General features: G+C 45.1%; 1 protein-coding gene across 5 annotated transcripts in view; it reads left to right on the forward strand.

The window, feature by feature from the left end:
* Window positions 1-16,855, forward strand: part of ST3GAL3 (ST3 beta-galactoside alpha-2,3-sialyltransferase 3) — a 742,392-nt gene extending 725,537 nt beyond the window's left edge. For all 5 annotated transcript variants that reach the window (XM_082265014.1, XM_082265013.1, XM_082265016.1 and 2 more), the window contains 2 exons: window positions 3,009-3,155; window positions 15,834-16,855. In XM_082265014.1, coding sequence (XP_082121140.1) covers window positions 3,009-3,155; window positions 15,834-15,923 — 237 coding nt within the window. In that variant the 3' untranslated portion in view covers window positions 15,924-16,855. The remainder of the gene's footprint in view (window positions 1-3,008; window positions 3,156-15,833) is intronic.
* The last annotated feature ends 7,117 nt before the right edge of the window (window positions 16,856-23,972 follow it).

The following is a 23,972-nucleotide window of genomic DNA, read 5'->3' on the forward strand; positions in this document are numbered from 1 at the left end:
AACTGCCTGCAAATGACTGTAAAGGACCCTGTGTACATGGACAGATAAGATAAAATGTAGATGGGTTCAGGGGCTTCTAAAAAAAACTCCCAACTGCTCCTAAACGGCCATTTACAACGTCCCGTGTACATGGAGCCTTAAACTTATTGCCCATGGGAATAAACTTTGCAGTGAGTTTGCGTACATTTTTTTTTTTTTAAAGAATTCCCATTACTGTTCTGTGTTTATCGATGCCAATATTCCCTCCCAGTCTAAGTCTCGGAGAGCAGCCCTCATTCTTGGAAAATTTGCTCTTTTAAAGTTGTGTTTTTATATTTCCTGTATGCGTTTATTGCTTACAGCTAACATTACATTAAATCATATTATGGTTACTACTACCTAGATGTTCTTTTATACGAATATTGGTAATAACCTCTGCATAGTTTGAGATTAGCAGGTCCAGCAGAGCATCATTTCTAGTCGGGGCCTCAATAAACTGCACCATAAAATTGTCTTGTAATAGGTTTATAAATGTTTGCCCTTTAACTGTTCCAGCAGTGCCGTTACTCCAGTCAATGTCTGGGTAGTTAAAATCCCCCATTATTATCACTGTCCCAGCCCTTGCAGCCCTTTTTATCTGTGTAAGGAGCTGAGTGTTCGACTCCTCATTAATACTGGGAGGTCTATAACAAACACCAATGATAATCTTTGTATTAAGCACACCCATGTACATGCAATAACTTTTGCGCAAACCAATCAAAATACGCTTATTGCGATTTTTTTTTTTTTTACCAAAAATATGTAACAGAAAACAAATTGGCCTAAAATGTTAAAAAATTTTGATTTTTACATTTTTTTTTAAAATTTCATATAGAAAAATGTTAAAAATATTGTTATTTTTTATAAATTGTCGCTATTTTTTTGTTTATAGCGCAAAAAATATAAAACGCACAGGTGATCAAATACCACCAAAAGAAAGCTCTGTTTGTGGCAAAAAAAGGACGTCAATTTTATTTGGGTACAGCGTCGCATGACCGCGCAATGGTCCATTAAAGTCACACAGTGCCGAATCGCAAAATAGGGCCTGGTCATTGAGCAGCCAAATCCTCCGGGGCTAAAGTGGTTAAAGCTAAATACCGGGGTTATGGCAGCGGATAGCTGCCATAACCCCAGTATTTTTTTAAACGGCGGGCGGCCGGCTTTCAGATAAGGGTGGTCCCAGCAGCGGATCCGCCACGGGATCACCCTTACGGTGCGGCGGAAGAGGTGCCCCCCCCCCCCTACCGCCGCATTCTGGCCGTTTTACCCGCTTACCGGACCCGCCGGCAGCAGGGTAAACGATCTGGTCCCAGGTCCTCTGAGACAGGAATTCGAGTGAGGGCAAGATGGCCCTCACTTGACTCTATGGTCTTGGCGGACCGGAGCGACGTCAAACGTCGTTGACTAGCAACTGGTTTAAAGGGCCGATTTTTTTTTTTTCAACTGTTTTTTTTTTTTTTTTCCTTTTTTAGTGTAGATGTGAGATTTGGGGTCTTTTTGACCCCAGATCTCACAATAAAGAGGACCTGTCCTTGTAATAGGAATAAAAATTATCACTTTTTTTTTTTTTTTTTAAACGGTGTAAAAATAAAAAATAATAAATAAAATAAATAGGAAAAAAAAAAGATTTAAGCGCCCTGTCCCCGTTAGCTCACGCGCAGAAGCAAATGCATACGGAAGTCCTGCCCACATAAGTAAATGGTGTTCAAACCACACTTGTGAGGTATCGCCACGACCGTTAGAGCAAGAGCAATAATTTGAGCCCTAGACCTCCTCTGTAACTCTAAACTGGTAACCTGTAGAAATTTTTAAAGTGTCGCCTATGGGATTTTTAAGTAGCAAAGTCTGTCGCCATTTTTTTTTCAATTTTGAAGCATGACATATTGGGTATCTATTTACTCGGCGCAACATTATCTTTTTCAATATGGAAAAAAACTGGGCTAACTTTACTGTTTTCTTATTTTTTAATTCAAAAAAGTGATTTTTTTCCAAAAAGAATTGCGTTTGGAAGACCGCTGCGCAATTACAGTGTGATAAAAATATTGCAATGATCTCCATTTTATTCTCTAGGGTCTCTGAAAATCTTCCGGTCCAGAAGTGGTTAAAGACCAATGCACTATTTAAACCACCCAAATTGCATTTATCTTCCCTATTGACTTTAATGCTTTTTGTTCAATGGCAAAATTTTGTCAAAATAGCCCCCCAAAAGGCCCAACTTCAGAATTGTGGCTTCCCCTTCGCACATAATTACTGTAAGCAAAGAATGTGTGTAAGACCGCATTAACACTGGTACGACTTGTCAGGCGACTTGGTCAGCCTGACAAGTCGTGCACTGTCCCGTCCCATAGTGTAGTACTGGAACGGTTCTAATAGGAGCGACACAAGTCGCTCCGACTTAGAAAAAGGGTCCTGTACTACTTTGGGGCGACCTGGAGCGACTTGCATAGACATTCATTTTATGAAGTCCGTGCAAGTCGCACCGAAGTCACCCCCTAAGTCGGAGCGACCTAGTGTGAACCGAGCCTTAACAAAAGTAAACAAAAAAATAAAAAAGAACAAAGTATGACCAGTTAATCCAGCGTGGTAGTCTGTGTCCATGCTTACCAGTCATGACTCCTGGAGCCTGAAAGGACCCCATCGCCTTCCCTGCAGGAAAGAAGATAGAAGAATTTGGGACCCAGCGTGTCAAATGTTAATGGGTTTAGGTAAGTATTTTGGGCATTTAGAGTATTTTCTTATTTTTTAATTAAGCCAACATGACGTGGGGGGAGGGGGCACACCCAAAGAGGGGCACGCAGAGTTAGGCATTGATCTGATCTTTTTCACATCTACATCTAAAAAAGTATTTTTAAATACTCTTCATCCACTTTACATATGAAAGCTGCTGACAAATCCCTGGCATATGGTGCATATTGCTCGCTGAAATATGTGATGTCTGTTTACACTTTTTGTTACATGGCTCCTTACTTAAATCTCTATTCCATTCGCAGAACATTCCTACCCTGGGCAGCGTGGCTATTACGATGGCACTTCACAACTGTGACGAGGTATCTGTTGCTGGGTTTGGGTACGACATGAACCTCCCTAACGCCCCTTTGCATTACTACGAGACGATCAAGATGGCTGCCATTAAAGAGGTAACGAGAAATGCTTGAAATTTTAGGCATCACCTGTACTTTTTGACCCATATATCACAGCCCTGAGGCAGGCGGTGGTAAGGGAGAGCTCCTTACAGGGCCGGGACAAGGGGCGGGCATGAGGGGTGGCTGCCCTGAGCATTGTGATATCATGTAAGGTTCGGGGGCACCCCAAGGAGATTGGGGGGGAGAGGATTTGTGTTGGGAGGGGTAATTAGAGGGGTGGCAGGAAGTTCTAGAAATTTTTCTAGGAGGGAAAATTTGGGGAGGTGTGCTAGAAGTGATGATTTGGGGGGGATTTGTATTGAGAGGGGAGATAGGAGAAGAGGATTTGTGCTAGGGTGGGAGATTTGGGGGTTTGTGCTAGAAAAAGTAATATAGTGGGGGGGGGGGGGCGAGGGTAATTCTACTAGGATGGAAATTTTTTGGGGAGGGGGATTTGTGCTAGTAGTGATGATTGGGGGTCGTTTGTGTTAGTTGGGAAAATTTGGGGGAGGGGAGCATTTTTGCTAGGATGGGGGAAGCAAATTTGTGCTGGGAGGGCGGGATTTGGAGTGTGGGTAGAGGATTTGTGCTAGGAAGGGGAATTTTTTTTTTTTGGGGGGGGGCAAATCGTGCTGGAAGCATATGTGGAGAGGATTTGAGTTGAGCTTACAGATTACCGCTCAATTTTTTGGAGTGGGGGGGGGGATTTTTTGCTGACACATAATGCTCATATACCTTGGGTGGGGAGGGGGGTGCAAATTGTCATATTCACCCTGGGCACTAGAGGACCTTGTCCCGGCACTGACTCCTTACATGACTTTTCTGATAAAACTTCCAATGCCAGGCTGCAGCAAGCAAGGCCACTAGAATTTTAACATGCATAAAAAAGTGTATTGATTCAAGAGATAAAACTATCATTTTATCACTTTACAAAATTCTGGTACAGCCACAGCTTGACTATGCTGTCCAGTTCTGGTCAACAGTCCTCAGGAAGGATGTGCTGGAACTGGAGACAGTCCAGAGAAGGGCAACAAGGCTTATAAAGGGAACTGGAGGATCTCAGTTATGAGGAATGGCTGAAAACATTAAACTTACTGTATATACTCGAGTATAAGCCGATCCGAACATAAGCCGAGGACACCTAATTTTACCATGAAAAAACTGGGAAAACATATTGACTCGAGTATAAGTCGAAAACGTATTGACTCGAGTATAAGGCTAGGGTGGGAAATGCAGCAGCTACTGGACCACCACGAAACCCAAAACAGGGGCCTGCGGACATGATGCAGGGGCTGTGGACATGGTACAGGAGATGCAGGGCTGTGGGCATGGTACAGGAGATGGTACAGGCATAGTACAGGAGATGGTTCAGGCATGGTACAGGAGATGGTACAGGCATGGCACAGGAGATGGTTCAGGCATGGTACAGGAGATGGTACAGGCATGGCACAGGAGATGGTTCAGGCATGGCACAGGAGATGGTTCAGGCATGGCACAGGAGATGGTTCAGGCATGGCACAGGAGATGGTTCAGGCATGGCACAGGAGATGATACAGGCATGACACAGGAGATGGTACAGGCATGGCACAGATGGTACAGGCATGGTACAAGAGAATCCCCTGTACCATGCCTGCAGCACTGCATCTCCTGAGGGGATGCAGGAGTTGCAGAGGAGTCTCATTTACCTCTCCGTCTTACATTTAAAAATGGCGCCGCCCGGCACCAACATGTCACCGCGCATGCGTCGTCTGCCTGGCAATAGCCAAACATGTACGGGCTTTACCAAGCGGTACCATGCGCACTGAACGGGGAAAAGGTAAGTGTGAGACTGTGACTCGAGTATAGGCCGAGGGGGGCTTTTTCAGCATAAAAAAACATGCTGAAAAACCCGGCTTATACTTGAGTATATACAGTATTTTCCCTGGAGAAGAGACACTTAAGAGGAGATATGGTAGTGATATACAAATATCTAAATGGTGATTCCAGCATAGGGAGGAAACTGTTCAGTCTTAGGTCGCTCAAGAAGACACGCAACCCTATGAAGTTGGATGAGAAGTGGGTTTAACCTAAAACTGCGTAGGGGAGTTTTTACTGTTAGAACAGCAAGAGTGTGGAACTCCCTTCCACCATCGGTGGTTTCGGCAGGAAGTGTTGATAATTTAAAAAGCTTTTGGATGGGCAAAATATTGAACAGGTAGAGACCTAAATACACACACCTACACAGGTTGAACTGGATGGACTAGTGCCTTTCTTTAGCCTTACAAACTATGTAACACACAGGAACCTATCTGTAAAGTGTGGGAAATGTTTTTTTCACAGAGTTTGATGGACTCCTTATGTCACAGGGGCGACCGAGGACTAAGAGGTAGGACAGATGTGGTGTAAGTCCATGGACAGATGGTCAGAGCAAACAGCAGATCTTAGTAAAGTCATCAAACAAAACAAACCGATCCGAAAGAGTCCAGACAGGCAGACAGAGAACAGATTGATAGTAACAGAGGTAACAGGCTAAAGATCAGGGTAAGCCCACACAATCTGAGTACAAATTTAATCCAGGCAATTCACAGAAATCATCCAGGGCATGAACAGTCAGGCAGACCTGTATGCGGGGTATGAGAAGCCAAACAAACCTGTTCATCAGGCATAGGCTGAATGACCAGCAGTTTACCTAAGCTCTCCTGATTAGGGCAAGTGTGCACTGCAAAGAGCTTCATTGATGAGTAATAACCCAGCAGATGGTGAAGGCTGATTGTTACATATCTTTCAGGACAACACATGAGAGAGTGTGGCTCTGCCCACCTAAACCCGGGAAAAAAAAAGACTCATAGACAATAAAAGAAAAGCCCAAAAAATGTCTAATTTTATTAATGTTTCCTCAAACCTAGCAGGGACATCATTGGAACATCAATACACAAGCCCTTTGTGTTAGTTGCAGGGACCTTCCATGCTATCAGGCTCAAATTCTACAACAGGACTGGCTTATATAGGTGGCATTGGGGAGTGGAGACCTTGTTTAGACATTCTGAGGATTTGTAATACTACTTCTACTCCCCTTCTACTTTATGGAGTGTCCTTACTGCCCTGTGGTTTAAGTCCTCGGCCACCTTAAGAGGGGCAACCATCCCCACAGGCTTAGTAGTACTAGTTGTACTCCCCTTGGAAGAATTGGCCAACCTGCTCTTGCTTTAGCTTGGCTGCAGATGCCAGAGGAAGAGACATCTCACAATGCTGAAATTGAGCAGCAGGTCAGTGGTGCAACCAGTGGGTCCATTAGTGCATTGGTCCTCAACTCTGGTCCTCGGGGCCCACTAACAGGCCAGGTTTGCAAGATAACTAAATGACATCACATGTGATCTCATTCAGTGGTGTATATAGGTTTTGTGCTGCCCTAGGCCTAACTAAACTTGTGCACCCCTTAATTTACATATGACCCACCCATTCCTGTAAAGGCCACACCCTTTACTGTTTACAACCCGCCCTGTCATCTGTGAACCACAGACCACAAGTCTATCAGTGCCCATCAGCGTAGCCTCATCAGTGCCCATCTGTGCGGCCTTATCAGTGCAGCCTCATCACTGACTGCTTTATGGGGTTGCCAGACTGATTTGCCTCCTGGACTCTGCCCCCTGGCCCAATTCACCCCATAAGACTGGCACTATATTAAAAGTGTAGCGCAAGCCAACGGAGACTCTTTTTGGGCGGGACCCGGGAGGAGGCTGTTTTTTTTCATGCAGGGTGCAGCTTTTTTGCTGCCCCCCTGCAAAGTGCCGCCCTAGGCCTGGGCCTTGTTGGCCTAGGCCAAGATACAGCACTGATCTCATTTGCTGCTAAGTGATTGCAGGATTCTAGTCTCCATCTCCCCAAGGTAATACTTAAAATCTGGCCTGTTAGTGGGCCTTGAGGACCGGAGTTGAGGACCACTGCATTAATGCATCTAATGATGGCTCCATTTGTGCACTACAATGAGGACTGAACTATTCCCGGTAATTCCAGGTTGAGTGGATGCCAGACTGGGTGCACTCCACATGTCTTGGATATGTTTCTGCTTACTTCTTGTCCTAGTTACTAAACAAGGAAATAATTGGCAAAGGTTCTAAGTGGTCCTCCATCCAAAGCTAGAAAATAAAAAAAGTGTTGGCTGTATTTGGGTTTTGGTAAAGGGTTTGAGTGATATAATACAGGTGGTGAACCTCTAATAATTTAAAGGTGGTGCTTTTCCCTAGCTTGCTTTTCCTAAACCGTTCGAGGCTTCCCCTCTATGTGTTCTAAAAGTAGTGCCTAAGGAGGAGTACTTTTCAGTCCTACAGACAGACGCCCCACGGAGAGAAGACAAAGAATCTATAAAACAGACATTAAAACTCTTTAGATCTCAGCCTTTCTCTCCTCGTTCCCCTCAACACTTCGAAGTGAGAAAGAATAAACACATGTGAGATCTATTCTGGGGAAAAAACAATGTAATTTATAATTGATCAATAACATTTCTTTCATGTACAAAATTAAATAAATATGTTTTGAATAGACGGAGAGACCTGCAAGGTTTCACAGTATGGAAACCACGGGTTTATTAGAGAACTTCAAGAGAAATGTATATGTTTTTATTTTTAGATATGTGTATACAGTATCTCACAAAAGTAAGTACACCCCTCACATTTTTGCTAATATTTTATTCTATCTTTTCATGTGACAACACTGAAGAAATGACATTTTGCTACAATGTAAAGTAGTGAGTGTACAGCTTGTATAACAGTGTAAATTTGCTGCCCCCTCAAAATAACTCAACACACAGCCATTAATGTCTAAACTGCTGGCAACAAAAGTGAGTACACCCCTAAGTGAAAATGTCAAAATTGGGCCCAAAGTGTCCATTTTTTTGTGTGGCCACCATTATTTTCCAGCACTGCCCTAACCCTCTTGGGCATGGATTTCACCAGAGCTTCACAGGTTGCTACTGGAGTCCTCTTCCACTCCTCCATGACGACATTACAGAGCTGGTGGATGTTAGAGACGTTGCGTTCCTCCACCCACCCTCCATTTGAAGATGTTCCACAGATGCTTAATAGGGTTTAGATCTGGAGACATGCTTGGCCAGTCCATCACCTTCACCACCAGATACTTTAGCAAGGCAGTGTTCATCTTGGAGGTGTGCTTGGGGTCCACCCACCCTCCATTTGAAGATGTTCCACAGATGCTTAATAGGGTTTAGATCTGGAGACATGCTTGGCCAGTCCATCACCTTCACCACCAGATACTTTAGCAAGGCAGTGTTCATCTTGGAGGTGTGCTTGGGGTCGTTATTATGTTGGAATACTGCCCTGTGGCCAAGTCTCTGAAGGGAGGGGATCATGCTCTGCTTCAGTATGTCACAGTACATGTTGGCATTCATGGTTCCCTCAATGAACTGTAGCTCCCCAGTGCCGGCAACACTCATGTAGCCCCAGACCATGACACTCCCACCACCATGCTTGACCTCATCCTCACCTATTTGCCACCACACACGCTTGACACCATCTGAACCAAAAAAGTTTATCTTGTTCTCATCAGACCACAGTAATCCATGTCCTTAGTTTGCTTGTCTTCAGCAAACTGTTTACTGGGCTTTCTTGTGCATCATCTTTAGAAGAGGCTTCCTTCTGGGATGACAGCCATGCAGACCAATTTGATGCAGTGTGCGGCGTATGGTCTTAGCACTAACAGGCTGACCCCCCCCCCACCCCTTCAACCTCTGCAGCAATGCTGGCAGCACTCATACGTCTATTTCCCAAAGACAACCTCTGGATATGACGCTGAGCACGTGCACTCAACTTCTTTGGTCGACCATGGTGAGACCTGTTCTGAGTGGAACTTGTCCTGTTAAACCGCTGTATGGTCTTGGCCATCGTGCTTCAGCTCAGTTTCAGGGTCTTGGCAATCTTCATATAGCCTAGGCCATCTTTATGTAGAGCAACAATTCTTTATTTTCAGATCCTCAGAGAGTTCTTTCCAGTGAGGTGCCATGTTGAACTTCCAGTGACCAGTATGAGAGAGTGAGAGCGATAACACCAAACTTAACAAACCTACTCCCTATTCACACCTGAGACCTTGTAACACTAACGAGTCACATGACACCGGGGAGGGAAAATGGTCAATTGGGCCCAATTCCGACATTTTCACTTAGGGGTGTATTCACTTTTTGTTTTAGACATTAATGGCTGTATGTTCAGTTCAGTTATTTTGAGAGGACAGCAAATTTACACTGTTATACAAGCTGTACACTCACTACTTTACATTGTAGCAAAGTGTCATTTCTTCAGTGTTGTCACATGAAAAGATAGAATAAAATAGTTCCAAAAATGTGAGGGCTGTACTAAATTTTGTGAGATACTGTATATTTTTAAACTAGTATTGGCAAACAGTAAATCATGCACAGGACAGGGACACCCTGGAACAATCCATGCAGGTTTCTTCTGCAGTTTTGTTCAGCAAGGCAGCAAACACAGTTAAGCGCAGGAGAACTTTGCTCAGCAAGTCTGTAGGTTGGGACAAACTAAACATCTGCTCATCCCAGCCACTAACTAAATGTAAGTCCATGCCTGGCTAACAGGGTGCCCCCTGATTAGATCCCTAAAGCAAACAGGCAGCTCTGGTATCTTTTAGTGTTATGTCCGCAGTCAGCCTTATCACCCAGCAGCAGGCTCCCCCAACAGAGAGATCTCTGAGCATCATTTCCATATTATACCATGAGTGAAACCATCCTATTTATGTCTCTTATGGCACCATCTCAAACTCATTAATTCTAATATAACTTTTCTCAAACCCCAGTTGCCTCGTGGAGAATGTAACTAAGGGACTTTCAATGTGCCACAAAGTTGACATATATCCATAAAACAGCTTTATTATTAAATAAAAACATCCTTAAAATTATACTTAAAGCAGGTTTAAAAAAGCAAAACAACACGTTATACTTACCTGCTCTGTAAAGAGCAGCCCGATCCTGCCTTTCTCTGGTTGATCCCCCCCCCCTTCCCCCCCAGCGCTCCCGCCCCTTCCCCTGCCAAGTGTCCACAGAGCAAACAGCTTGCCGTGGGGTCACCCAGACAGGCTCTCTCCCGAGCCACTGCTCTGCGTGTCCATTCAGAGACAGAGCCACACCTCTCTTTTCTCATTGGCTTACTGGCTGTGATTGACAGTATTGGGAGGGGGGGCTGCTGCACACCGAAGGATTTTTCCCTTCATCCATAGAATGCACAGAGGTGAAAAACATTAGGCCTTTAGAACCACTTTAAAAACATGAAATATTGCCATCGAGATATCTAGTACAACACAACTAGTGCTTGTTCATTATTCCAAGATAGCGTGATGAGTCAACGCATTTCTCATTTGCCTTGCTTCTTCAGGATCCAATCCAAGGGAGTGGATCCTGAAGAAGCAAGCCAAATCTGAAACACGTCAATCCACTACACTTGGTCTTGTCTTGGAATAATGAACAAGTTCTAGTTATGTTGTACTAGATATGGCGATCACAATGTTTCATGTTTTTAAGGATATTTTAATTTTATAATCTCTGAGCATCAGTCAGCCGCCATATATAGAGGTCTGTACACATCTGAGACCAAAAATGAAGTCTGGCTACCAGTTAGGATGTGGACCTAGGACTGGAGGCTTTGTCCTACTAAAAGCTCTTCAAAGGCTCCGGGCTTCGGGACCCAGAACAGGACTTAGAATTCTGAGAAAACTAAAAGCTTGTTTCCTCCATAATAGGGATAGACCGATATGGTTTTTCCAGAGCCAATACCGATATTTTTCTTAAAAATTATCGGTATCGGCCGATATTCTGCACATTCAATCACACATCCAATGTGACCAGTGCCCCCATCCAATGCAGAGTGACCAGTGCCCCCATCCAATGCAGAGTGACCAGTGCCCCATCCAATGTAGAGTGACCAGTGCCCCCATCCAATGTAGAGTGACCAGTGCCCCCATCCAATGTAGAGTGACCAGTGCCCCCATCCAATGCAGATTTACCAGTGCTCCATCCAATGCTGAGTGACCAGTGCCCCCATCCAATGCAGAGTGACCAGTGCCCCCATCCAATGCAGAGTGACCACTGCCACCATCAATGCAGAGTGACCAGTGCCCCCATCCAATGCAGAGTGACCAGTGTCCCCATCCAGTGCAGAGTGACCAGTGCCCCCAACAATGCAGAGTGACCAGTGCCCCCAACAATGCACAGTGACCAGTGCCCCCATCCAATGCAGAGTGACCAGTGCCCCCATCCAATGCAGAGTGACCAGTGTCCTTATCCAATGCAGAGTGACCAGTGTCCCCATCCAATGCAGAGTGACCAGTGCCCCCAACAATGCAGAGTGACCAGTGCCCACACCCAATGGAAAGTAACCAGTGCCCCCATCCAATGCAGAGTGACCAGTGCCCCCATCCAATGCAGAGTGACCAATGCATGGGGATTTGTGCGCCGCCTGATTACACAGAGCAGGGTTCCTGTGCTTACCCGGTGCGGGCGCTGTCATACGAAGTCCCGCCTCCTGGACCAGCTCCTATGATAGACGTCACCAATGTGCTGTCTATAATAGGTAGGAGCCAGTCCAGGAGGCGGGACTTCATATGACAGCGCCCCACGCCGGGTATGCACAGGAACCCTGCTCTGTGTAATCAGGCGGTGCTTTAATCCCCACCCCCCCCCCCCCTTCCCCTCTGGAGGCAGCCCAATAGGCCCTACCTTAAGAAAATATCAATCATATCGGCCAATGTGGCCGATACCGATACTTTCAAGAAAGTGAATATCGGCCAAACCGATAATCGGTCTACCTCTACTCCATAACATATACAAATCGCCTCTTTTAGCAGGAATCTGTTACCTTTTATTATTTTATTTCATTTTTTGGGAGTTTTCTTTGTATTGGTCAAACTTTTAAGAAAAGCATTATTTTAAAAAGGCTTTCAGTCTTCATAGGGACTTAAGGTAAACCCTGATATTTAGCTTCTTCTGTGCACTGCGTATCATAAACAGTTATGTATTTCTGCCCCTTGGGGATCCCCCATTTCTCTCCCCTGGGGAACTCCCTTTTCTCTCCCCTGGGGATCTCCCATTTCTCTCCCCTGGGGATCTCCTGCAGCCCCTTATTCGCCCGCTTCCTGGCTACATGCACTTGTCTCAGTGTCCGCTGCACATCTTTGTTCTCAATCAGCTTCCTTTAAGTAAATGATTGATGTGTTTCAGCAAGGCCCCTTGGAGTCTCCACCACAGGTGCATCTGACAGGGTGACAACGCAGGAGCACAATTTGAAGACAGTTGTCACATAATAACAGGAAGTGCCTGAACAAGGAACTTCATGGCAGGATCACCAGGGATTATTTTAATGAAAGCCGAATTTTTAAAAAGACTAAAAACAATGTTTTAAAATGACATCAAAGTGTTATTTATATGAGGTTTTACTGTTTGTGTTTACATCTACATTACTGTGCAAATGTTTTAGGCAGGTGCCAAACAATGCTGTAAATGAAGAATGCTTTCAGAAATAGAAGTGTTAATATTTTATTTTTCTCAATTAACAACAAAGAAAGTAAATGAACAGAATAGAAATCCCAATCCAATCAATATTTGATGGGGCCACCCTTTGCCTTCAAAACGGCATCAGTTCTTGTAGGTAGACTTGCACACAGTTGGTGAAGGAACTCGACAGGTAGGTTGTTCTATGTACTAAGCACAGATTTTCTGTGGATATCGGCTGCCTTACATCTTTGTATCTTCATGTCGTCCAAGACAGATTCCATGATGGTGAGATCGGGGCTCTGTGGGGGCCAAACCATCACTTCCAGGACTTCTGGTTCTTCTTTACACTGAAGATAGTTCTTAGCCCAGGTTCACACCACTCCAAAAGGAAAGTCGCAAGACTTCCGATCAGACTTTGCCCTGCAACTTCAGTCCGACTTTAAGCCAACTTTTTTTTTTTTTTTTTTTAATTCTGTTTATTGAAGTTTTTGAAAAACAACATACAAAACAGAGCCGTGTGGGCATACCCAGGCTCAACAAAATAGAACCACAATAACAAGACCAAACATAAAAATAAAAGAAAAAGATAAAAAAAACCCCACCCACCCAACAAGGCTGCAGCTCCAAGAAGTTCCTGAGCTTCGCAGGTCTGAGTACCGACAGTCCAACATGCAGGTAAAGAATACAGTATGGTCCAGTGTGGTCAGGGAAGCGCAAACAGATCACATTAGCCTACATAGACAGGAACAACCTACTCGTCAGCCAAAGACACACTGGGATCCAGAACGGAGTGCTCATCAGCAGTATCTGTAGCTTTCAACCACAGGTCCCAGACTTTGTGGAATTTATCGGGGCACCCCCTAAATTTGTAAACAGCTTTATACACTGTGATAGGGCCGGGGCCCCTGATTCTTTCCAGCGCATCACCACCAACTTCCTAGCATAAAAGAGCAATAGTCCCAACAGGGTGCGAGTGGCAACAGAGACTTTAAGCCAACTTAATGTGACTTTTTACACTCATTGGCATTGAAGTTGGACCAAAGTGTAGTGCAGGAACCTTTTCTAAAGTCGGAACAACTTGTGTCAGATCAGTTAGGACAGCTCTCATAGAGAAACATTTAATTTGACGTGTCATGCGACTTGTGCTTCCACAAGTCAGATCTAATGTTGCACCAGTGTGAGCCGAGCCTAAATGACATTGGCTGTATGTTTGGGGTGGTTGTCTGGCTGCATAATAAATTTGGGGCCAATCACACGCCTCCCTGATGGTATGGCATGTTGGATAAGTATCTGCCTGTCTTTCTCAGCATTTAGGACACCAATTATTCCTGACCAAATCTTCAACTCCATTTGCAGAAATGCAGCCCCAAACTTGCATAGAACCTCCACCGTGCTTCACAGTTGGCTGCAAACTGCCTCCTGCTACAGCTAAATATTTCACATTGTGACTCATTCATCTAGAGCGCCTGCTGCCATTTTTCTGAACCCCAGGTCTTATGTTTTCCTGCATAGTTGAGTTGCTTAGCCTTGTTTCCACTTTGGAGGTATGACTTTTTGGCCTCAATTCTTCTATGAAGACCACCTCTGGCCAGACAGTAGATGGGTGTACCCGGGTCCAACTGGTTTCCGCCAGTTCTGTACTGATGGCACTGCTGGACATCTTCCGATGGTAAAGGGAAGCAAATATGATGTGTCCTCCACCTCGGACACATGACTCCCAGACACATCAGCAATACATTTCATATCTGTAATGGCTCCTCGGCCAGCACTAGACCTCAATCACCTGAATATCGCTCCTCATTGCAGGACAGTCAAGGGGTAATTCCTGGATTTGGATGCATCCCTAAACTCCATTCTGTGCCAGAAATGCTACATTGTGTCCGCCTTTGTCTTTAGCCCTGTGATGTCATCGTTGGTGGTTGTTTTAATTCTGAGGGTTTTAGAATTCTTGAAAAACAAGATGTGAAGAGCAGTTGTGCTCACATAACTTGTATCCACCAATCAGGTTCCAGCAGTTTGTAACGGCGTCCTCCTCACTATGCTTGTTCTCTTTTTTTGAATTTTGAGCTGGATACATTCTTATATTTTTCTACATAGTTGAGTCGCTTAGCCTTGTTTCCACATCGGAGGTATGACATTTTGGCCACAATTCTTCTATGAAGACCACTTCTGGCCAGACAGTAGATGGGTGTACCTGGGTCCCACTGGTTTCCGCCAGTTCTGTGCTGATGGCACTGCTGGACATCTTCCGATCTTAAAGGGAAGCAAATATGATGTGTCTTTCATCTGCTGCATTGTTTCCTTGGCCAACCACTGCGTCTACAATCCTCAACGTTACTTGATCAATGGTGTCCTCAATGCTGAGAAATACAGGCAGATACTCATCCATCATGCCATACTATCAGGGAGGCATGTGATTGGCCCCGAATGTATTCTGCAGCAGAACAACCACCCCAAACACACACCCATAGTCATTAAGAACGATCTTTAGTGTTTAGAAGAACAAGGAGTCCTGGAAGTGATGGTTTGGCCCCCACAGAGCCCTGATCCCAGCATCAGGGAGTCTGTCTGGGATGGGATTACATGAACAGGCATTTGAGGAAGCCGACATCCACAGAAGATCTGTGCTTAGTTCTCCAAGATATTTGGAACAACCTACCTGCCAAGTTCCTTTAACAACTGTTTGCAAGTCTACCTAGAAGAAGGCAAAGGGTGGTCACCCCACATATTGATTTGATTTTGATTTTTCTTCTGTTTTCTCACTTTGCATTTTGTAAATTGATAAAAAATAAACACTGAAAATATATATTTTTAAAGGCAATTACTGTACTTCCCACCCACCCCGTCATCCCTTTAAAAAGTTCTGAATGCCTGGGTGGTGGGAAGGATTGGCGATCACATGACCACTGTGATTGGTGGTCACATGATCAAGAGCCAGTCCTGCAGGCTACTGAGAGATAGTCCAGACTGAGAGCTCTCAGTCCGGGCTATCTATCAGTAGAAGCCTACAGGACCGGCTCTTGATCATGTGACCACCAACCACAGTGGTCATGTGATCGCCAATCCTTCCCACCACCCAGGCATTCAGAACTTTTTAAAGGGACGATGGGGTGGTGGGAAGTACAGTATATCCCTGTCATAATATTATTTTTATTTTTACATGCCTGGTATTCCCGTGTAACATGACGTTTTCTTCTCTTTCTTAGTCTTGGACGCATAATATCCAGAAAGAGAAGGAATTCTTACGGAAACTGGTGAAAGCGCGTGTAATTCATGACCTCACTAGCGGCATCTGATAGAAGCGAGGGGACGTTCACCGAACACTAACCATTGCCAGCGCGGAACTCCCGAACCCTCCAGAGGAAGCGCAGAAAGGCTTGCATGCCATTAGAGCGTCCTGGATTTCCATTGGGGGGGAGGGGGGGCGGCTCACGGACTCGGCTGCCATACAAGGAGGAAGAGTTGTGATTATGGCGACCTGCAAAGACACTATTCTCAAAGAACTGATTTTTTTTTTTTTAAGTAGTTAGAACTTTAAATGAAGAACACTTATAATGCGTACAGGATTCACCGTGCCAAACGTACCTCGGATTTAGGTTGCGAGGTGCGGGGCGGTACTCCATGAATGTATAAAGTATTATTTTAGGTACAAGCATGGGATCACTGTGCGCAGGAGGTTGGAGATATGGCGGGAACGACACTAATCCGTATGCATTGTGACATATCTCTGGCTGCTTCGTGCAGACTTAACTTATCACCGTCCAGGGTCGGGGCATTGTTGGTGCTGCTAATAATGTAGATGGGCAAATATTGGTCTATCTATATATGTCTGTCTTTGAGTTTATTGTTATGTTCGATTTGGGATTGAGGGGGGGAGGGGGGAGGGGAAACTTGTATACTGTACGATCATCAGTCAGTGTTAGAATTGCGCCGTTGAACAGTGTTTGAATCCTTTGCACCTACAAGAAGTAGAACTGTCGGCCTCGGGGAGGGGCCGTGTCATGGCCTCCCTTTGCAGCTACAGGTTGGCAGCGTGATCTGAGCACAGAGCGGCTCCTCCACCTCAGACACATGACTCCCAGATACATCAGCAATACATTTCATATCTGTAATAACTCCTCGGCCAGCACTAGACCTCCATCACCTGTATATCGCTCCTCATTCCAGGACGGTCAAAAGGTAATTCCTGGAATTGGATGCATCATTAAACTCCATTCTGTGCCAGAAACGCTACTTTGTGTCCGCCTTTATCTTTTTTTTTTTTTACAACCAAGGTTGCTCTTTATTGAGTAGCCAGTGGACAACATCAGAGAACAATGGGGAAGTAGGTGCGCTGGGAGCGCCAGTACAATCACAGTGGGGGAACACAGCTTATGCACAAAAAATAGAGAATACAACAAAGAAAGCACAATCCACAGAAATCATGGGCAATGCAGCTAACTACCGTAGCAATAGGTAAGACCGGAGCTAATCCGTGCCATCCACCCAGGGCTGCCAAATTTTCTCATATTTGTGGGGGCAATTTCTATTGATGTAAGTAAGTTTATACATCGGGAGAGCCCCGTTCACTAGGGCCTCCCACGCGACCGGCGGGGGAGGGGGAGTCCCAGCGAAGGACAATTTCCTTCCTAGCATAGTATAGCAACAAAGGAATCAACAAGCGAGAATACTTAGACCCTTATCAGGAATGCCCAAGAATGCCAGCTCCAGGGGTGCGTGTGACAGAGAGATGAAGGCGGGTATTCAGGATGTCAAACACCGCCCCCCAGAACTCTGCCACCCATGGGCAAGTCCAAAACATGTGGAAATAAGAACCCTGTTATAAACGGTAGCAAGCTGACTCCCGGGTCGATGAGGGTCTATTTTTCCAGTTTGCTGCTGTTGGCTTGACTGCTGTTCTGAAAACTTCCTCTTTAACCTCTTCCCTTCTGCTCTGGGGGTTTAATGCTTCTGTATCTTTCACAGCCATTTCCATCACTGAAGCTATCTCAATTGCCTTTGTAAGGGTAAGATCTTTCTCTGTTAACAGTCTCTTTTGGCTAGACTCCCTATTCAGTCCCATGACAAACTTATCCCTCAGTGCAGTCGGTAAGTACTCTGTGAAGGGCGAGCACATAAGCCTTAATATCTTCACCCGGCTGCTGCTGCCGCTGATAGAACCGGAATCTTTCTGCAATCTCTAGTGGTTTAGACTGGAAGTGATTCCCTAACAGTGTCAGGAGTTCTGCCAAAGTCTTAGATGCTGGTTTTTCAGGGAAAAGGAGATCCCTAAGAGTGTCATATGTCCTAGCACCAACCACTGTCAGAAATACTGCTACTTGCCTGTCGCCTGGGATGGCATTTGCACAGAAATATTGTTCCAGTCTCTCAATCCAGGAATTCCAGCATGTCTGTTCTCCATCAAATTCACTAAATGTCCCAATCAATGACATTTTCCTGCTGGGCTCTGTGGGTGTTTGTATCCAGCTGACAATCCAGAGTCTGGAACAACGGATGTTTATTCAGGACTCACTGTACACTACAACATGCATTTCAGGACAGCTCTGTATATCAATGCATCTCTTACATGTCTCTAAGATGGCCACTCTGCCCCTTGACCCTTGTCATCACTCCTGGGTGGAGCCAGCCTTAAAGTGACAGTACATGTGAAACCCTTCAGGTATAACAAACCCTCAGCGGTAAGACATTTAGGGCACTCAGCCGACCTCGCAGGATACATTCTGTGCAGTCTCAGTGGAGTGAAATAAACCCTGTGAAGCAATTACCAGTCTGGAGCCATTCCCTAAGCAGTCCTCCCATTCTTCCCTATCCAAGGTGGGCACGTCCGAAGACCATCGCTGCCAAAGACGCTCCAAAGCAGGGGGAGTCCGTAGCCAACAGAGTAGCGGCCCGCCTTTATCTTAAGCCCTGTGGTGTCATCGTTGGTGGTTGTTTTCATTCTGAGGGTTTTAGATTACTTGAAAAACAAGATGTGAAGAGCAGTTGTGCTCACGTAACTTATATCCACCAATCAGGTTCCAGCATTTTGTAGTGGCCTCCTCCTCTCTATGCTTGTTCTCTTTTTTTGGATTTTTGAGCTGGATACATTCTTGTATTTTTCTGCATAGTTGAGTCGTTTAGCCCTGTTTCCACGCTGGAGGTATAACATTTTGGGCAAAATTCTTCTATGAAGACCACTTCTGCCCAGACAGTAGATGTGTGTACCTGGGTCCCATTGGTTTCCGCCAGTTCTGTGCTGATGGCACTGCTGGACATCTTTCAACGTTAAAGGGAAGTAAATACGATGAAGGTTTTATACTGAACAAAATTATAAACGCAACACTTGTTTTTGCCCCCATTTTTCATGAGCTGAACTCAAAGATCTAAGAAAACCGGGATTCATCCGTGAAGAGAACACCTTTCCAAAGTGCCAGACGCCATCAAATGTGAGCATTTGCCCAATCGTGGTTGGTTACGATGATGAACTGCAGTCAGGTGGAGACCCCGATGAGGACGACGAGCTTGCAGATGAGCTTCCCTGACACGGTTTCTGACAGAAACTCTTTGGTTATGCAAACTGATTGTTGCAGCAGCTGTCCGGGTGGCTGGTCTCAGAACATCTTGGAGGTGAAGATGCTGGATGTGGAGGTCCTGGGCTGGTGTGGTTGTGAGGCCGGTTGGATGTACTGCCAAATTCTCTGAAACGCCTTTGGAGACGGCTTATGGTAGAGAAATGAACATTTAATTCACGGGCAACAGCTCTGGTGGACATTCCTGCAGTCAGCATGCCAATTGCACACTCCCTCAAAACTGGTGACATCTGTGGCATTGTGCTGTGTGATAAAACTGCACATTTTAGAGTGGCCTTTTATTGTGGCCAGCCTAAGGCACACCTGTGCAATAATCATGCTGTCTAATCAGCATCTTGATATGCCACACCTGTGAGGTGGATGGATTATCTCGGCAAAGGAGAAGTGATCACTAACACAGATTTGTGAACAATATTTGAGAGAAATAGGACATAGAAAAAGTCTTAGATCTTTGAGTTCAGCTCATGAAAAACGGGGGCAAAAAGAAAAGTGTTGCATTTATAATTTTGTTCAGTGTAGATTACTGGAAAAACAAGATGTGAAGAGCAGTTGTGCTCACGTAACTTATATCCACCAATCAGGTTCCAGCAGTTTGTAGGGGTGTCCTCCTCTGTATGCTTGCTACCTTTTACAAATTTTTAGCTGGATACAAAGTAATGTTAGCTGACTATAATTATTATACAGGATTTATATAGCGCCGACAGTTTACGCAGCGCTTTACAACTTGAGGGTAGACAGTACAAATACAATACACTTTAATGCAGTAGGAATCAGAGGGCCCTGCTCGTTAGAGCTTACAATCTGAGATTATCTCTGCAGCTATCAATCGCTGGGATGCCTCGTCGTCTGCTGCTCATTGGGTTTAAATAAGTGGTCTCCAAACTGTGACTTGTGGGCCAGATGCGCCCCTTTGCTTGCCTTTATCCGGCCCTTGGGCCACTGCTCCTACCACTAATGCAGGGCTCTGTTACTCTGACTAATATCAGGCACTATTCCTTCCACAGGCACCAACAATTAGGCACCATTTTTTACGCTGACACCAACAATAGGGTACTATTCCGTCCAATGACACCAATGATGGAGTACTATTCCTTCCTCTGACACCAATGATGATGCACTATTCCTTCAACTGACATCAACGACGGGACACTATTCCTCTATATTATACCAATGATGGGGCATTATTCCATCCACTGACACCAACAATGAGGCACTATTCTGTCCACTGACACCAGCAATAGGGCACTATTTCTTCCACTGACACCAAAGGTGGGGCACAATTCTGTCCACTGACACCAATGATGGGACACTATTCCTTCCATTGACACCAATGATAGGCTACTATTCCTTCCACTGATACCAATGATGGGGTACTTTTTTTTCCACTGACACCAATGATGGGGCACTATTTCTTCCACTGACACCAATGATGGGGCACTATTTCTTCCACTGACACCAATGATGGGGCACTATTTCTTCCACTGACACCAATGATGGGGCACTATTCCTTCCACTGACACCAATGATGGGGTACAATTCCTTCCACTGACATCAATGATGGGACACTATTCCTCTAAATTATACCAATGATGGTGCACTATTCCATCCACTGCCACCAGCAATGAGGCACTATTCTGTCCACTGACACCAATGATGGGGCACTATTCCTTCCACTGACACCAATAATGGGGCACTATTCCTTCCACTGACACCAGCAATAGGGCACTATTCTTTCCACTGACACCAGCAATAGGGCACTATTCTTTCCACTGACACCAATGATGGGGCACTATTCCTCCCACTGACATCAACGATGGGACACTATTCTTCTGAATTATACCAATGATGGGGCACTATTCCTCCAAATGATACCAATAATGGGGCACAATTTCTCCTACTGACACCAATTATGGGGGTTTATTCAGTCTACTGACACCAATGATGGGATGGAGGACTATTCCACTGACACCAACGATGGGGCACTATTCCTCCCACTGACACCAATGGTGGGACACTATTCCTCCCACTGACACCAGCGATGGGGCACTATTCCTCCTACTGGCATCAACGATGGGACAATATTTCTCCAAATTATACTAATGATGGGGTGCTATTCCTCCTACAGACACCAATTACAGGGGACTATTCCAACCACTGACACCAATGATGGGGCACTATTCCTCCTACTGAAACTGATTATGGGGGACTATTCCATCCATTGACACCAATGATAGGATACTGTTTCTTCCACTGACACCAAGGAGGGGGCACTATTCCTCCCACTGACACCATCAATGGGTCACTATTCCTTCCACTGACACCAGTGTTGGGGTATTATTCCCCCTCCTACTGATTACCAATTCTGAGACATTTTCTACTCTCACTGACCATGGTCCGGCCTCCCTAAGGTCTGAAGGACAGTAATCTGGCCCTTTCTTTATAAAGTTTGGAGACCTCTGGTTTAAATTATTAGCTACTGAAACTGGCGATTCATAAAGCTTAGCTCCGGGATCTGGTAGATACGTGGTAGTGCTGGACCAACAGGGATGAGACTTGGATCTGGTGTAAATACAAAAGAGGGGGCATTGTCAATAGAGGAGGTGAACCCACAATGAAAGTATGGTGTCCTGGTTTAGGTCCTATGTAACACAAATTGAAAATGAAGCATCAAGAACCTTTAAGAGGTCCTAATACAACTTTATTCCAAGAAAAGTCATGGACAATCCAAAAAGTATCCCAACGCATCTCAAAAGTCCCATAGTGCCTCCTTCATTAAGGCTAGCAAAAACATAAGGACATCTCCATAGGAACACACACACACACACACACACACACACACACACACACACACACTGGTTGAACTAGATTGGTTGGTGTCTTTATTCAACCTTGATCACCACAATATCCTTTCATTTGTAGTATAATGCAACAAAAAATGGAAACTGAAGCCACACGTGTTTCAAAAAGCACCCCTTCATCAGGGCCAGAAAAAAAACAAGGACTTCTCTATTGATACAGTACCCCTTCTTGGGGTATTTGGTTTTAGATATGATGCAGAAGAGGGGATATCGGATTGATACCAGAATGATATGGAGATGTTTTTTTTTCTAGCCCTGATGAAGAGGGCATTCTTGGATCCCTGAAACACATTGATTACTTTTTGAATTGTCCCCCTGACTTCTATTAGAATAAAATTGTATTTGTGTGGACCTCTTGGCAGTGTTGTGGTGCTTTAGTTTCCATTTTTGTTACATTATACTACAAGCCAAGAAGACAGTGGAGATCCTCTGGGGTGTGGAAGCCATCGGTCCAGGAAATCGAATGTTTACATCAACATCACTACTTTATAGAAATACCATTGAGACAGCCCTACGGGTCCCGCAAAATGTTTCCACTTTCCTCAACTGGTTTCGGCCCTAGGCCACTCCCTCATGGATCATAATAGAGGAATTGCTCATCAAAAGATCATATTCTGGATATCGCGGTAATTGTGTCTAGTAAAGAAAGTCCTCTCACTTGGACTTCATTAAAAACATGTATTGGACAGGAACATTAGATACAGGCAACGTGTTTCCGGGGACAGTGCTCCGCCTTCTTCAGGGCTTAAATAATGTCAGCATAACCTGACCACAATTAGGGCAGCCAAGATTCAGTCGACTGCCGTTATTTCGGTCAGTTAACGCTGACATTCAGACCAGTTTAACCCTAATCCAGACTTTTTAGCAAACTTCTCCCAGATTTTTTCAGAAAACATCCTGAAAAAGTGGGAGGCCTACCTCCAAAACCTGTTGGCTGTATTTGACATTCCTGTTCAGTAAACATTTTAAAGAAATGTCCTTGTGGGATGACCCTCTTGTAGTCTGAGCTCTGCTGTACAAGAACTGCAAGAGGCTGATAATACCAAGCCAAATTCAGGTACGTACACAACTGCATTCATTAATAAATGTAATAATGTATTGCATTCATGTGTCTTATATCTGCCTGGAGTTCAGCTGCTCCTAATACTTATAAAAAAATAATTGAGAACAAATGTCGGCAACCAGATAATGTTGGTGGTCCTCAGGGGTTCTGCCACAAATCAACATTATGACGGATGTATACTGCCCGATATGGTTTACGGTGGTTGTTCAATACTTCAGTCAATACTGTCAGTGCGCATTGATACCCGATTCCTCCTCCATAGTTCCAGCTCCTGTGAACTCAGAGGGAGGCACCGGGAGTAGCTCAAAGGGCAGGAGGTGAAGAAGGAGGGGACTTCCAATGGCAGTGCTGATCACAAACTGTGGGAGAGAGCACAGAGCTAGAGCACATGGCTGGATAAGGAGCTGAGATCCAATGATGAGTCTGTGAAAGGCAGCACTATTATGCAGAGTTTGAGGGTTGGAGGGGGCAGAGAGCCAGAGCATTGTGTGTATAAAGCAGTAGTGTCATCCAAGAGGAGGGGGCAGAGAGCCGGAGCATTGTGTGTATAAGGCAGCAGTGTGATCCAGGGGGAGGGGGGCAGAGAGCCAGAGCATTGTGTGTATAAGGCAGCACTGTGATCCAGGGGGAGGGAGGCAGAGAGCCGGAGCATTGTGTGTATAACACAGCATCATGATCCAGTGGGAGGGGGCAGAGAGCAGAAGCATTGTGTGTATAAGGCAACAGTGTAATCCAGGGGAGGGAGGCAGAGAGCCGGAGCATTGTGTGTATAAGGCAGCAGTGGGATCCAGGGGGAGAGGGGCAGAGAGCCGGAGCAATGTGTGTGTGTATAAGTCAGTAGTGCGATTGAGGGGA

Source organism: Pelophylax lessonae, assembly GCF_965119305.1.
Source record: "Pelophylax lessonae genome assembly, chromosome: 8".
NCBI lineage: Eukaryota > Metazoa > Chordata > Amphibia > Anura > Ranidae > Pelophylax > Pelophylax lessonae.